We start from the raw sequence: 15,145 nt of genomic DNA, 5'->3' as shown, positions 1-15,145 counted from the left end.
TTCTTAGTATTCTTGCCCAACATGTCTCATCTCAATCTAGTCTTAAGAAAACTGACATTCCACAAATAGCTGACCAGTAATCATCAAAAGTATCAATGTCATGAAAGAAATGGAAAGAATGAAGAACTGTCACATACAGGAAAAGAATCAACAACTTAATCAATGCCGAATCTGGACTTGGATCCTAAAATACTAAAAGGACATTAGGGGGGAAACTGATGACATTTCAATTAGAGTCTATAGTTTATTTAACAATATAATACCAGTGCTAATGTCCTGATTTTGAGAATTGTACTGTGGTTATATAACGTATTAAGAGAAGCAGGATGAAGAGTATACATGAATTCTCTGTACTATTTTTGAAACTTTTTGTTAAGTCTAACATTATTTTTTAAAAAGAAGAGGTACTGCCCAGAAAGAGTGGCTCAGTTGGTTGAGCGTCGTCCCATGCACCAAAAGGTTGCTGGTTCAAGTCCCAGTGAGGGCACGTACCTGGGTTTCAGGTCTGATGCCCAGTCAGAAAGTGTATGGAAGGTAGCTGATCAATGTTTGTCTCTCTCTCTTTCTCTCTCCCCCTTCCCTCTAAGTATGTCCTCAGATGAGAATTAAAAAAAAAACACAATAAAATGAAAGAAGTGGTGGCTACTGAAACAGGTCTGCCACTAACTTGTGATAAGTACTTGGATAAATCCTGGTCCCTCCTGGGCCTCAAGATACAATGAGGACGATTAAAGAAAATATTCTTTCAGGCAAAAGAATGAAGACTTCAAAGAAAAAAACTTCCTAGGAATAGTCCAATACATTCTTCCAATCAAAACATTTTTAAAAATTTATTTTTCATATGAATTGACAAAGACCCAAAACTATAGAGAAAAGCAGATACACAAGAAGAGCAAGTGACTGGTCTAAAGACACAGTGAATGAGGATGCCTAGAACTATGCCACTCCTTCCCACATACCGTTGAAGCGGTCAATGGCCTCTTGACGCATGTTCCCAGTGATTCCACCATCAATACGTTCATATTTATAACCTTCATGTTCCAAAAAATCCTCTAGCAGGTCTAGCATCTTGGTCATCTAGAAAAGGAGCAAGTTTAATTATGGGAAAGTCAGATGAAAATTCTTTCCCTCATGTCACTGAGGGCGTCTACTGCTATCCCTTAAAGGTCCCAGCTCAATCCATATAATACCTGAGAGAAGATGAGTACACGGTGCCCACCCTCCTTAAGGTTCTTGAGCATCTTCTGCAGCAGCAATAATTTCCCAGATGCTCTGATTAGGGCACTGCCATCATACATGCCATTAGGCATCTTAGGGGCTTCCTGAGGAGAGAAGCAAAGAAGAAAAAAACACTGAAAGAAAGCCCAACAGAGCAGTTCCAACCCAGGGAGGAACAAGAGGTGGCACAACATACCATTGCAGCCACGGGAAAGAGATATGGGTGGTTGCAGCACTTCTTAAGATCCATCACCACATTCAGCAGAGAGACCTGGTTGCCACCACCTCGAGCATTGAGTGCTTCAAAATTTCGAGTGAGGATGTACTTGTAGTATTTCCTGCATGGGCAAGGGTGGAAGGCAAGTCAGACTCAAGTCTTCATATGGCTCAAAATGCAGTCCTAAGATCTGAGGTCTTCCTTCCAATATATCTCACTTTGGGTCTAAGGAAACCTAACAAGCACTACCACCACCATAATTTTAAATAAGGGATAACTAACTACATAAGAACCAAGAGAAAAAAAAACAATAAAAAGAACCAAGAACTCCAGCTGCCCGGCATTAGATGTCTTTAGGCCTTGCTTGCACCTGTCACCAGATGCCTTGAAGCAGAGTGTGGTGAGGAATAAGAAACACTTTGCTGCCCAGCCAGTGTGGCTCAGTGGTTGAGCATCAACCTATGAACCAGAAAGTCACGGTTCAATTTCCCTGTCAGGTTTCAGGATCGATCCCCACTTGGGGGCGTGCAGGAGGCAGCCAATCGGTGGTTCTCTCTCATCATTGATGTTTCCACCTCTCTCTTTTCTTTTCCTCTCTGAAATCAATAAAATATATTTAAAAAGAAAGTAAAAGAAACACTTTGCAGACTGGCTGATGTCTAACAGTATTTGCAAAATGGAGTCAATATTTTGTTCCTTCTGACTCACTTTTGCATAGGGCTCAGTTCCACACGCACAATCAGCTCTGTCTTAGATGGCATATTCTTGAACACATCAGCTTTGAGCCGCCGCAACATGTGAGGCCCCAGCATGTCATGCAGTTTTTTAATCTGATCCTCCTTGGCAATGTCAGCAAACTCCTCCAAGAAGCCTTCCAAATTGCTTCAGAAAGAGAAAGGAAAACATTGTTGGAGAGGGGGAAGGAAAGTGATATAAGAAATGGACAACAGGAAGAGCAGAAGCAGAATTATGAGTCGATTATACATTAACACACACTTACTGGAACCTCTCAGGGGTGAGAAAGTTGAGCAGATGAAACAGCTCTTCTAGATTGTTCTGTAATGGAGTCCCAGTCAGCAACAGCTTATGCTGGAGTGAGTAACCATTTAAGACCCGGAAGAACTGGTGAAGCGGATGGAGAGAGATGAAACTCAATGAAATGAGGGCTATAGTACATTACATCTCTGCAGAACTCCAAGCTTTTTCACTGCCTAATACTTCTGTTTCCCACCCCCAACTCCACCTCTCTTTTAAGGCCTGGCCACCAAGGGCTATCAGTAATGGAGAAAAGCAAAGACCGTTTTTCCCTTTCCTCTCCTCCTAGGTCTCCCCTTATGAGTAAGTGGTATTAAAAATTAACACTGGAGGCCATAATCTCCTCCTTTCCCCCTCACCTTAGACTGGTTGTTCTTGAGCCGATGGGCTTCATCCACAATGAGGCAGGCCCAGTCAATAGAACCCAAGATAGCCATGTCAATGGTGATCAACTCATAGGACGTCAGCAGCACATGGAACTTCACAGATGCCTCTTTCTGCACAAGACGGCAACCTGGTTACTAATGTTCAACTTTTTCAGTGTCAGCAAACTCAAGGGACTTATGGGGCTTTTCCTTCCTTCCAGCTGTCATCCTTTTGGCCTCATCCCAGGAACCCAGTCACAAGGAGGCGAATAAAACCCATAACTCCCCCTTGAGAGTGATAGTGATCTCCCTTCCACTGAGATACCTTCATGCGAGAGGCTTTCTTGCCACCACGAATGGCGTTGTCTTCAAAAGAGAACTCATTCTCTCGGATGATGGCCCGGCTGTCTTTGTCACCCACGTAAGTCACCACATACATATCTGGAGCCCACATTTCAAACTCCCGCTCCCAGTTGATGATAGTAGAAAGAGGGGCACTCACTAGGAAGGGGCCTTTGGAATGACCCTTTGAGAAGAAACGAAGAACAGAGTAAGGACAAAGGGCCCATTCCACTACAACCCCAGAGCCCACCTCTACCCTATGCTCCAGAAACTATCCAAGTATTGGCGTATGCCTGCCATTCCTACCCTGACCTTCTCTATTTATGAAAACGCCTTGCCCACTCCTTTCCACAGGCCATACCCGCCATTATAGAGAAAGCAAAACATTACCTCTTCCATTAAGTCTTTCTATACTAATTCCACCCACAATTCTGCTGATCTCAATACGAATCCATAGAGGCTCTATGCACCCACCACTAATCCTACCCATGGCTCCACGCCCCCAAATCTTTCTCTGTGTACATGTGTCTATCCTACTGTCATTCAAGGTTAGCAATCATTTTTTCTTCCTTCTTCTCTCTCCTCAGAGTGTAAGAGAAGACCATGAACACAAAATACCCCCACACAAAGAACTAACAGCCCCAACTTTCCTACCTCCTTGTAGAGGGAATACAGGAAGACTGCTGTCTGGACCGTTTTCCCAAGGCCCATCTCATCAGCCAAGATGGTATCTGTGCCCTGAGCCCAGGAGAAGCGCAACCAATTCAAGCCCTCCATTTGATACGGGTGCAGGGTTCCACCTGTGGCATCCAGGTACTCTGGCTGTCGCTCATACTTCACTGTTGGCTGAAGGATGAAATAAAGAAGTCATAAGCTAGCAAGAGATTCCCTTCCTTTCATAACAGAGCTGCCTCCTCCTCACACATTTTCATTACATCCTCCTTGTGGGGGAGCCACAAAAAATTGTGGAGAAAAAGATCCTCATCAGTTATTGTAACTTTGTGTTTGATAACTTATCAGGCAGACAGAGGTCTTGGGATCCCACAGAGTTCTGAGAAAAGACATATCATAGCCTCCCTAGCAATACATTAATTCTGCTAGTCAGGATCCACCAGATAATCCTATTTCCCCCATCCCCACTGCTGCCCCCAAGATTCATCTTTTTAACCTTAATCGTCCTCACATCTCATACACAGGCACCCCAGAGGAAATGAGCCATGAATTAAGGATCAGAAGACCCAGGTTCCAATGTTTCATAAAAGCTTGGTTGTATGATTGCCCCACCCCCACCCCCACAACACTTCCTCAGTCATTTAAAACACCACCTCCTGGCCCTAGCCAGGTAGCTGAGTTGGTTGGAGCATTGTCCCAATACGCAAAGGTTGCATGTTCCATCTCCAGCCAGGGTACATACAAGAAATAACCAATGAATGCATCAATAAGTAGAAAAAACAATGTTTCTCTCTCTCTCTCTCTCTCTCTAAAAATCAATTAAAAAAACAAAACACCACCACCTCCTATGCTTTTATTTTTCTGACAACGAAAAGAGCAAACAGACTTCATGAAGCATTCTCAGCTATAAACTTATTACTTGCATCATCACTAGACTGGAGCACACACGATACATTGTCCTACCCTATAACTTGTGTCCTCCCGCTTCTGCCCCAACTCACATCAACTGTTGGAGTTTCAGGAGGCCTCTCCAACTTCCTTAGCTTCACCTTCTTGAGCTTCTTGCCTGGTCGCCCTTCTTCACCCCTCATTAACTCCCTGAAAAAGACAGATATCACACCACTGTCTAGGGTCCTCAATAAGAAGCAACTTTACTCCACACCAAAGTGACTCACCTGTGATTCCAATAGCTCTGCTTGAACAAGTCATAGTCCTGTATCTCCACATCCTCACTCTCCCAAGATGCCTGGTCATAAGGCAAGTCCCGCCACTTGATCAAGTAGTGGACATGGCCCTTCTTGTCCACACTGCAACGTTAAGGTGAGAAATCCTCAGAGCCAGAAGGCTACCCTCCTCGCCTCTTACATCAGCCTTCCTCTCAAAAACTGCCAATAACATATGTTCCAACCAGACTTGGAGGTGGGCCAGATATGTATTTAGAGCCTCTACTATACCAGTCTTTAAACCAAAAGTTATCTCTAATATATAGTCTCCTATGGCTCAAATACCAGGATTCAGTGAGCTAATTAACAATAGATTGTGCATCTCTTCCAAGTGTAAGTTACCGGTGATGTCCATTTTCATAATCCCTTTGGCAGCAATCTCCCAGTAAATATGCTGCCTACCCTTCCATATGCCCAAGACAACCACAGTCGGGCCCAGCTCCACTGGTACCTGTGGTTGAGAATTCGGTGGATCATCATCCACTCAGGTTTTATCCCATAGCGATAGAAGCGTTCCTCCATCTCTGCAAATTTAGGGTCCTTGTTCTTTCGCTTTCGGCTCTTCTCTTCATCACCACCAAAATCCCCAGAAGGTGGCTCATCCATATCATTCTTCCGTTGATAGTTTCGAAACATCACTTGACAGTGCAGCTCCAACTGCAAGCAGAAAGAAAGAGGTCACCAAGGAGCTGCAGTCACTCTTACCCATGAGACTGTTCTCGCAACCCTTTTTGTTGTAACCCCCACATCTCTGGCCTATCCAGGTTTACCTGCAGTTCAGACACCCAGGAGCAGTGCCAATAAGACATGCCTTGCCATTTCACAAAGAACTGTCGCTCCGGGCGCCCCTCCAAGGGCTTAGGGGAGGGAGTATTGGGATCAGCATCTGGAGGCCGAGGCACTGGTGTGGGAGATGGTGGCTGACCCCACTTCCAGATTAGGATCTTCTGGACTTTGCCCTTAAGAGCTGGACACTGAGAGAAAAAGAGATGATCCAACACCAAATCATTACCATGGGGAGGAGATAGTATAGCCCACAGCCTCAACCTTATCTAAGAATTATTAAAATCTCATTGCAAATAAGATGTAATCCAAGGACCCTTTTAGGAAGAGAATAGAATTCCCTCTCCATTTCTGGACTTTTCCCAGGACTTGTGTGACATGATCACTACTATCTGCTTAACAAAGCTAGCTAGACTTCAACAATAACCTGGCCGGGTAGTTTAGTTGGCTAGAGCATCATCCCAATTTGCCAAGGTTGTGCGTTTGATCCCCAGTCATGGCACATATAAGAATCAACCAAATGGCCGAAACCGGTTTGGCTCAGTGGATAGAGCGTCGGCCTGCGGACTGAAGGGTCCCGGGTTCGATTCCGGTCAAGGGCATGTACCGTGGTTGCGGGCACATCCCCAGTAGGAGGTGTGCAGGAGGCAGCTGATCGATGTTTCTCTCTCATCGATGTTTCTAGCTCTCTATCCCTCTCCCTTCCTCTCTGTAAAAAATCAATAAAATATATTTAAAAAAAAAAAAAAAAAACATGCAATACCTATTTAAAAAAAAAAAAAGAATCAACCAAATGAATGCATAAATAAGTGAAACAACAAATCAATGTATGGGTTTTTGTTTTTTTTCTCTCTCTAAAATAAAAAGGAGGAATAAAAAGCAATAACCCAGAACAAGGAAACAGAAAACCCACAGAACCTATAGCCCAGAATTCCTCTTAAGCAATCCAAAGCAATAAGTGACCCTTTTAACCATTCTAAACCACCATGACCCCAAGGCTGAGTGGCAAAACTGGGATGGACTAGACTAGAAGAACAGTGCACCATCCCCCTCAAGACAGCTGGCAAACCATCAATTCCTCTGTTCAAAGTCAGTCAGTCATACCTTTCCCAAGACTACCTGAGGAAGGAAAACGACTGTCTCAGGGCTAAAAGGCGTACAGTTCTCCAACGATCTCTACTGCACCTCAGCCTCATGATGCCTACACACAGAAGGTTTGTAAAACCCTCCCCACATCCCTCACCCTGGCTGGGGTCAGTCACTCACCGTGCAACGGGGACAGAGCCACTCGCCATTGGGGATCTCTGGAAGGGGGGGGTTGAGGCAATGGATATGGTAAGAAGAAGGACAGGTGTCACAGCAGAGCAGTTCCCCGCCATCCTTGCAGACCCGACAGAATTCCATATGGTGGTCATCTTCCTCTTCAGGGTCTCCCCCAACTTCTTCCAGGATCTCCTCACCCTCTGAATTATCCTCTTTAGCCTCCCACTGGATGCCTTCCTTCTCCTGCAGTAAAGGAAAAACAGAGTCAGATTATTACCACCCCCCCACCCAAGCTGGACCACACATCATTCCATTGAATGCTTCCCAAAGCCTACACCAGCACCACCGCCTTACTCCCACCAAGGCCCAAAAAAAGCTTTATCCATCCCACCCTTCCCATCGAGGGTCCCAAAGGGCCACAGTGGCCAGGTACTCACACAGTGTGGGCAGCTCCACTTGCCCTCCGGCGCCTTCTCCATATCCGGATCCAGGCACACCATGTGGTAAGCTCGGGGACAGGTATCACACAGGATGATCTCACCGCCTTGCTGGCACACCTCGCAATAGTCCTGGTGGTCTGTCTCATAACCATCCATAGCAGTCACCTCCTCCTCGCCTGGGCAAGGAAGAGGGAAAGCCCAATTATTAGAAAAAAACTACCTCCCCCCTCCCACCATCCCCTACCCTAAAAATAACCCACCCCTATCTCCTTAGGGAGATTCTTCCCCGGTCATCCCCTCCCCATCAAATCACATATAGATTCAGAAAAGAAACACACCTTTCTTTTTCTTTTTAGTAGTTCGAAGTTTCTTGCGGCTGCGGCTACTACGGCTGGTGGAACCATCGGAAACAGAATAGCTGTTGATACTGGCATCATCGAAGTCAGATTCTACATCTAAGTCGTCATCCTCACTCTGAAAGAATAAAAGGGAATAAGGTTAGAGGTTCAAGCCAAGGGGAAAGAGAGGTAGAAAAGGAATCCCTCTCTTACTAGGAGTACTAGAATCCCAGCAAGGATTGTTGTACATGGAACCTAGTCACCTGTTCTGTGGCCAACTCCCTACATCCTAATGCGCCTACTGTATAGGCTAGAATAAACCCTGACATAAGGTAACATCCTCCCTATTAGATATGGCACCCTCAACCAAAAGGATGGGCTGGGCTCTCACCGAGGATCTCTTACGCTTAGAACCAAAACCTCCCAGCTTGATTTTCAGGGGAGCCACTTTTTTGGGTTTAGGCTTCTTGGCATCAGGTATACGAGGACTGCCTTTGGGCTTCCTCCGAGCATTGGGACCTAAAATCAGGAGAGAGCAGAATAAGATGATACAATCCAAATACACATCACAGGGCAGAAGATGAGGAAAATAATAAAATTTTCTCCATCTAAGCTGGCTTCCCCATGTTCAGCTTCCCAAATTTCCCTCCTAAATCCAACATTAATTCCTCCCTCTTATCGTCTATCTTTGGGCTGACAGAATAGCATTTCCATACTTCATCTTCGCCATCCTAAGCCCACACTAGTCGCCCACCCACAAGTCCCACTTTACCTTTGCCCTCCTTGGTCTTGGCCTTGCGGATAGGCACCTCCACCGGGGGAGGAGGTGGTACAACTTCAGTAGCAGTAACCATGCTCTCCACCACAGCCACTGCTGCTGCTGCTGCTGCTGCCACTGAAGCCCCAGAACTGCCTTTGAAGGGGTTGTTGGTGCTAAACTCCCGCCACTTCGCACCCAAAACCATCATCATCTTGGAGACAGCAATCTTGGGGTTTTTGGCAGCAATGAGGGGTCTGGTGGACAAATGAATGAGAACAGAAAAAAAGAAAAAAGTTTAGGAGTAAGAGAGGGAAAGAGAAGTGAGAAGAGATTATAGACAACCTCTCCTTCCCTTGCCCCCAAGACCCTCCTATTTACCGGACAAACTGGCTGAAGGCCTTATAGTTGGTGAGGGTGCGATAATCCTCCTCTGAGAACACATGGTCAATGTCTTCCATGCCCCAGTCTTCCAGAAGCTGAGCAGACGATTTAGGCTCCTGTAGAGAGAACAAGGTCAAAGACCTGACTCCTAATGCCTACACCTGCTAAGGGAATTGAGTTTGTAAGACCAGAGGAAGAGAGCTAAGAGGAAATCATTAGAAATAGGTGGGGAGAAAATGTTCTAATGTGCAGAAGAGGGTCTGGGAAACAAAGGACAAATGTTAACAAACAGTACTGAGGATGGAGGTCCAGGTACCTTTGAATCATCATCATCGTCATCCTCCTCTTCTTCCTCCTTCCGCTTGGATTTGCTTTTTTTTTCTTTCTTGGGTCCAAGCTTCTTTTTCTTCTTCTTGCCAGGGGTATAGTCGCTGCCCTCACTGTCTGAGCGCAGAGCCACCTCTTCCTCCTCCTCCACAAACTCTGGCCCCTCCCCAGAGCTGTCCCCCAGCTGCCGGCATAAGAGCATACGCTGGAGCAGGGAAGGGAGGAGAGGGAGACAGACACACACACGCTACACACATGCTGACCTCAGGATTGCCCTAAGGTTTGTCCCCTGGACCTGTGGCCTGCACTCCAGAGGAAGTAACAGACGCCCCAGCCCTTCAAACCTCTTCAGAGCTCCTCCCTTCTTCCTCTTATTCCCCCATAGCATCCAGTCACCCACTCACCTCCTTTTTTTGGCGCTTGCTCTTAGGGATTTTAGGGTCCCGAGGTTTCTTAGGTTTCTTCTTCTTCTTGAGCTTTGGAGTCTCTGCTTCTGACAAATCCTCTTCTGGGTCCTCTTCGTTTTCTACATGTATTTGGCAAAGAGAGGAAGGTATGGAAAAGATCAATAGCAAAGGTTAGCGCCTAATCCAGAGGCTTTAGACATTATTCCCCCACCTCTTGTCCCAGATTCCACTGAAGAGACAGCTATACACCCCACAGAAAGAAGCTGAGACTCAGGACAAAAAAAAAAAAAAAACAAAAAAAAACAAAGAAAGAGCTGGATAGACCCGAAATAGGCCTGCCAGGCCAGACCAGACCCACCTCGGGCAGCTGTCCAGACCCCTGCCTCCTCTCCCTATTCCTAACAGGAGTCTTCTATATGCTTATCTTCAATGCAGCTAAATCAATCTGCTTAGAGTTAACCAAATAATACAAATAGGTCTAGTCCTCCTGTAACTAGCTACCAAGTACTCTATAAATTAGGGAATGAGAATGAAAGATCCTACCCAGATGGCTAAAACTATTGCATATATCTCACCACATTCCCAATATCAGTTCAGGGGTCCCAGAAACCACACCTTTCAACCACCCTTTTGGGTCATCCCACCTCAAAACAACCAGAACCTCCAAGTCCCAGGTTCTGTTGCCAGCCCAATCCCAAACGTAATTTCCTTTTCCCATCTCCAGCTCTACTGTTCCCAGCTTCTCCTGGGGCAGTAGTCTCTTCTCCCCAGGGGCCCAAATCGGCCCAGCTGTCACCATCTCCTTCTCCTCCCCGCCCCCCCCATCCTCCTCCCATCTGGCTCCACCTCCTCCCCTGGCTGGGAGCACACACAAAGCCTGGGGTAATACAGAGAGCTCCTGGGCAGGGATAGGTGGGAAGGGGCACAGAGGGGGAGGAGAAGGCCAGGAGGCAGCTTCCTTTGTAACAGACATTCAAACCAGCACACCAGCTCCCTCTTCCCTCCTCCCTCCTCTTTCTCCTTCTTCCCAAGCCACCCCCGCCCAAGGAGGGGGGTAGTGGAGAAGGGAGTGGAGAGAAGGAGGGAGTGCCTCACCCACTGAGGAGAGGGAAAATGGCTCCTGACCGCAGAAGCCAGCCAGGGCACCCAGCTGCCAACATAGGACAGACAGGAAGTGGCAGGGGAGGGGGATGGGTTGAGAGAGGTAGCTGGGGAAAGACTACCCTGACAGAAGACTTCCCAAATCATTACCTGGTCAAAATGCCACCTCTCCTAACACCTGCTCTGGGATGACACAGTTCTCAAACGGCTACCCTAACATCCAAGTCAAGGAAACCCAAGACAAACATGAAGGTAATACTATGAGAGGGACTGGGCTACTCCCTCAATCATAACTATTTTTTCAATCATCAGAGCAAAGATTTAATAAAGGCTCAGTGGAGCTGTGGTCAGAGCATACAACCTTCTCCTCAAATTTCTAATACCCAAATGATTTACCATGCGGCCTGGGAGCCCACAAGAAGTCTCTGAAGCTCAGTTTCCTCATCACCCCTACCCGGAGTCCAGAGCACAGATCCTAAACCACCTCTTGCCACCTATCCAATATTTGGGAGTCATGTCCTCACCAAGAAAAAAGAACAGTCCCTAGATGTGGTGGACAACAATATGCTTCCTTCAATCCGACACATGCTCTTAGCTCCTGACCCTCAGAAGTAGCCCTAAAATGCCTCTGGCTCCACCCTTCCTGAGCAAGGCAGATACTAGGGAACATGAGACATTAGGCTGGACAAAGCACCATCAGCCTCCCCCCACTCAGCCCAGGATCAGGCCAGGCACAAGAAAGCCCCTCCCATTCCCTTGGGAATGGAACACCAGTCAGGATCTCACCAGAAAGAATCATTTTCTTTAAGGGCTTCTTCTCAGCAATCCCTATTTCAATCAGCTACATCTCTGGGGTTTTCCTCTTCACTACCTCCATAAATGCTGGAAGTGGAGACAAGGACAAACCCATGCAGGCAGAGGAGACACCTTCCAATCCACCTAAGACCCCCAAACTACTCAGGCAGATAAGGTACTGACACTGGCGTGGCCAGCAACAAACTGGCTCGGATATAGAGGAGGATTTGGGAAAGGGGCAGGAATGGGGTGTGGCAAGTGGGAAAACTGGGTCATGCTACAGCTTGGGGCACAGTTCACCTGGGCAGCCCGCACAGCTCCCAATAAACATGGGGGCAACTCCAGACCAAGGGGCCAGGGGGAAGCCAAGATGTGCAACCAACTCTGGCTGGATGTCACTACTTCTCATGCCCCTCACAGAAAAGGTGGAATCATGACTACCACTCCACCACCACCCTGGGCAACAGCACAGAAACCTGCCACTCTGCCCTGCAGTGAGGAGACTCAAGCCTAAGTTTTTTATCCCAACAGCTGAAGACTCAGTAACAAGACTGACCACTCTCCTAAGTGGCCTCAGGTGGAAGTGAAGACTTCCAACTCAAAAAATACCAAATGTAGAAACAACTCTCTCCCAGACCACCTCAACTTGCCACTAGAGCTGAGGAGAGAGAAGGCAGCAGTGAAAGATGGTCCATGGGAAACAGAAACAGGACCAGCAGGCTCCAGAATGAAAAAAAAAAATTAAGTGGAGAGTATGAAGAAATAGCATGTAGAAAAAAAAAGAAACTAGAAAAAAAGATCAAGGAAACAAGCAGGTGACTTAGCTGAGGGTTCTGAAGGAGAAACAGAAGAGACCTCATCCGATTAGAAGCAAGACATCAATCATCATTTGGAGATAGACAAGGGCTACTCCAATAAGGCAAGGTAGTTATAACCATACAGGTTTGGCCAGTTCAAGGAGCCACCCCAAAATACAGACAGCACAACCCCCAACACACCTACACAAACACTTCACACCATCAGCCCAAATCCCAGGCTACCTGCACAGACAGAAATCTCTAGGGGGAAAAAGCCTGGATTATATCCATTTGCCTGAAGAAGAGGGTAGTAAGAGTATCACCTCCCTTCTCTTATACTTCCTAGCATATGGGTCAGGCTATTACATTCTGCCCCTAGACTCCATCATTCCCCCAGCTCAAAACGTTCCAGCAATCTGCCTGGCTGAAAGAGCTCTGTATCTCAGCTAAGAAGCGCAATTCAAACTTCGCACAGTTGAAACAGCACAAAAAACTGGTAACTGATCAGAAGCTAAAAATAATCAGATAGAGAGTAACCAGCATTCCCTCTTTCCACAGCAGCAACCACAGGATACCAGCTAGCATAGATGCCCACCTGGTCTCATCAAAAGGCAATCAATCCTCAACCCCCTCCCCACCACCACACAGCCTCCAGGGGCCCCAGCTACCTGCATTCCTCCAAGAACCCACACAACGTAATGCCTGCCAGCCCAGAGAGCTCCCTCAACTGGGAAGTGCATAGCATTCCTGAAGACAGACAGTGCAGCAAGCTTGCATCTCTGTCCTCGGAGCCCAGGAGGCACATGGCTCCCCCCACCCCCAAGAGCTCCGCAGAAGGGAACCACTCCCTTCGGGTGCCCTCTACCTCAGACTGCACGGAGAGAGAGAAACTAAGCCCTGTCTCACCGGAATCACTAGGGAGGGCCCAAATGCCTCCTTCCTGCCCTGGGCCCTTGGGGAAGATTTACCTGGGTGGGGTGGGGGCAGGCTGTTGTTCAAAAGTGCATCCATATCCTCCTCTTCGCTGCCCGCGGAGCAGGGGGACGGAGAACCCAGGCCCGACGCCATCCCCTTCCGCTCCCGGCCAGGGAATTGGCCCAGCTGCTCGTGCCTGCGGCCTGGGGCCCTCTACACTGGCCCGAGTCACTGTGCGGGGGAGGGGGGAAGAGAGAACAGTCAGTGACGCGCAGTCCCCCTCCCCCACCCCACCCGCTCTTTCCGCCCACCAGCACCACCACCGGCCCCCCCACCTCAGCCACCCTAGCGGGGCACCCGAATCACTCAGGCTGAACTTAGTTCCACACTCCTCGGAGGCAGCCCGGAAGCCGGCACCCCCACTGGAGCCCCCAGATGAGAGGCAGCGACGCCCCCGAGGGCAGAGTGGTGCAGGCGTGGGGAGGGGTGAAGCCGGGCTGGACCGAGCGGGGTGTGACGAGGGAGGGGGAAGGAGGGTCCGAGTGGCCGCGGCGCGGGCGGGCGGGGGGAGCCGGCTGGCGGGGAAGCGCTCGGGGACACAAGGTCACTTGGGGGTGGGGGGCACCTCTCTGCGCCTGGGGAGGGGCCAGTCCCCAGACAGGGCAGCTCTCCGAAGGCTATCCTCTGGGACAACTCGCTTTCTCCCGAGGAGCAGCGGGACGAGGGGGCGTGGAGGCTGGGGCGCTCCGGGGGGCTGCAAGCAGGAACCTGGGGGCCGCAGGGCTCCCACCGGGCAGGGGGTCGGGCCACGTGTGCCGGGGGGCAAGTGAGTAGAGTGCCAGGGGGCGGACGCCGGGCATTGTGGGAGACCAAGCCCGAGGTGGGAGTCGCGGGGAGCCAGACTCCGGTCCGGGTTGGAGCGGGGGGTGGGGAGGTTGGCGCCCTGCAGCGGGGGGAGAGGAAGGGTCGGCTCCTCCGGGTAGGGGGCGGTGCGCGGGTCTGGGGAAGCCTGAGGAACCCGCGATGACCCGCGGGGCTGGCCGGGCTGAAAAGGGGCATCCCTTGGGGAACCTCGCGCTCTCCTCACCCCGGAGCCGCCGCAGGTCTCGCAGGGTCCGGCCTGGTGTCACTCCCGCTCCGGCTCCTCCTCACCGCGGCCGAAGGGGGGAAAATGGCTCCGGCTCCGGCGTCGCCTCTTAAAGGGCCCGAAACACCGGCCGGGAAATCCCACCGCACAGGCCCCGCCCCCCCACGGACAGCCCATAATAACCTCAACCAACTCCAACCCCCCCTCCACTACCGCCACCCTCCTCCCTAGGTCTCCCGGGCAACCCCCGCCCCCTCGTCGCTCAGGCAACCATTGGCCACGCCCCCTTCAAGCGCGCGCGCGTGTCACCGGGGCAACCACCCACCTCCTGGCCATCCCATAATACACTCGGACACCACTACCACCACCACCCCCGACACACACACATACTCCATACACATATATACCAAGGCTGTTCACACCTTATAATATTACAGACCTTTTGCAACTAACCCTTACCCCCCAGATATCCCATAATAGGCATTCTTTGCCAACTTCTTCACAGTTGGCTCTAATGCTAGCATCCCATAATAATTCGTCCGTCACCTTTCCCTCTCCATGGCCATCCCATAATAAGCACCCGCCCAGCACTTCAGCCTCACAACCCATAATATTCATCCCCAGCCCCCACAGACATCCCATAATAAGCACTCTTCATCCACCCCAATTTGATAGCCCA

General features: G+C 49.2%; 1 protein-coding gene across 12 annotated transcripts in view; it reads right to left on the bottom strand.

The window, feature by feature from the left end:
* CHD4 (chromodomain helicase DNA binding protein 4) overlaps window positions 1–14,730 on the bottom strand; it is a 31,489-nt gene extending 16,759 nt beyond the window's left edge. For 3 of the 12 annotated variants that reach the window (XM_080661392.1, XM_080661395.1, XM_080661396.1), the window contains exons 1-22: window positions 14,467–14,730; window positions 13,433–13,610; window positions 9,769–9,890; window positions 9,354–9,548; window positions 9,035–9,153; window positions 8,669–8,910; window positions 8,288–8,415; window positions 7,897–8,032; window positions 7,556–7,734; window positions 7,122–7,361; window positions 5,843–6,046; window positions 5,524–5,729; window positions 5,025–5,156; window positions 4,851–4,947; window positions 3,832–4,023; window positions 3,161–3,361; window positions 2,830–2,967; window positions 2,436–2,557; window positions 2,144–2,317; window positions 1,415–1,556; window positions 1,191–1,322; window positions 960–1,077 (exon numbers count right to left, since the gene is read on the bottom strand). In XM_080661392.1, coding sequence (XP_080517518.1) covers window positions 960–1,077; window positions 1,191–1,322; window positions 1,415–1,556; window positions 2,144–2,317; window positions 2,436–2,557; window positions 2,830–2,967; window positions 3,161–3,361; window positions 3,832–4,023; window positions 4,851–4,947; window positions 5,025–5,156; window positions 5,524–5,729; window positions 5,843–6,046; window positions 7,122–7,361; window positions 7,556–7,734; window positions 7,897–8,032; window positions 8,288–8,415; window positions 8,669–8,910; window positions 9,035–9,153; window positions 9,354–9,548; window positions 9,769–9,890; window positions 13,433–13,532 — 3,319 coding nt within the window. In that variant the 5' untranslated portion in view covers window positions 13,533–13,610; window positions 14,467–14,730. Of the gene's footprint in view, window positions 1–959; window positions 1,078–1,190; window positions 1,323–1,414; window positions 1,557–2,143; window positions 2,318–2,435; window positions 2,558–2,829; window positions 2,968–3,160; window positions 3,362–3,831; window positions 4,024–4,850; window positions 4,948–5,024; window positions 5,157–5,523; window positions 5,730–5,842; window positions 6,047–7,121; window positions 7,362–7,555; window positions 7,735–7,896; window positions 8,033–8,287; window positions 8,416–8,668; window positions 8,911–9,034; window positions 9,154–9,353; window positions 9,570–9,768; window positions 9,891–11,658; window positions 11,755–13,432; window positions 13,611–14,466 lie in introns of those variants that run through there. The other 9 variants (XM_080661388.1, XM_080661393.1, XM_080661394.1 and 6 more) reach the window with 5 other exon arrangements.
* Between the last annotated feature and the right edge of the window lie 415 nt (window positions 14,731–15,145).

This window comes from Plecotus auritus (assembly GCF_963455305.1).
Source record: "Plecotus auritus genome assembly, chromosome: 3".
NCBI lineage: Eukaryota > Metazoa > Chordata > Mammalia > Chiroptera > Vespertilionidae > Plecotus > Plecotus auritus.
The sequence above is the reverse complement of the archived record's forward strand: the minus strand, read 5'-3'. Positions and strand labels throughout refer to the sequence as shown.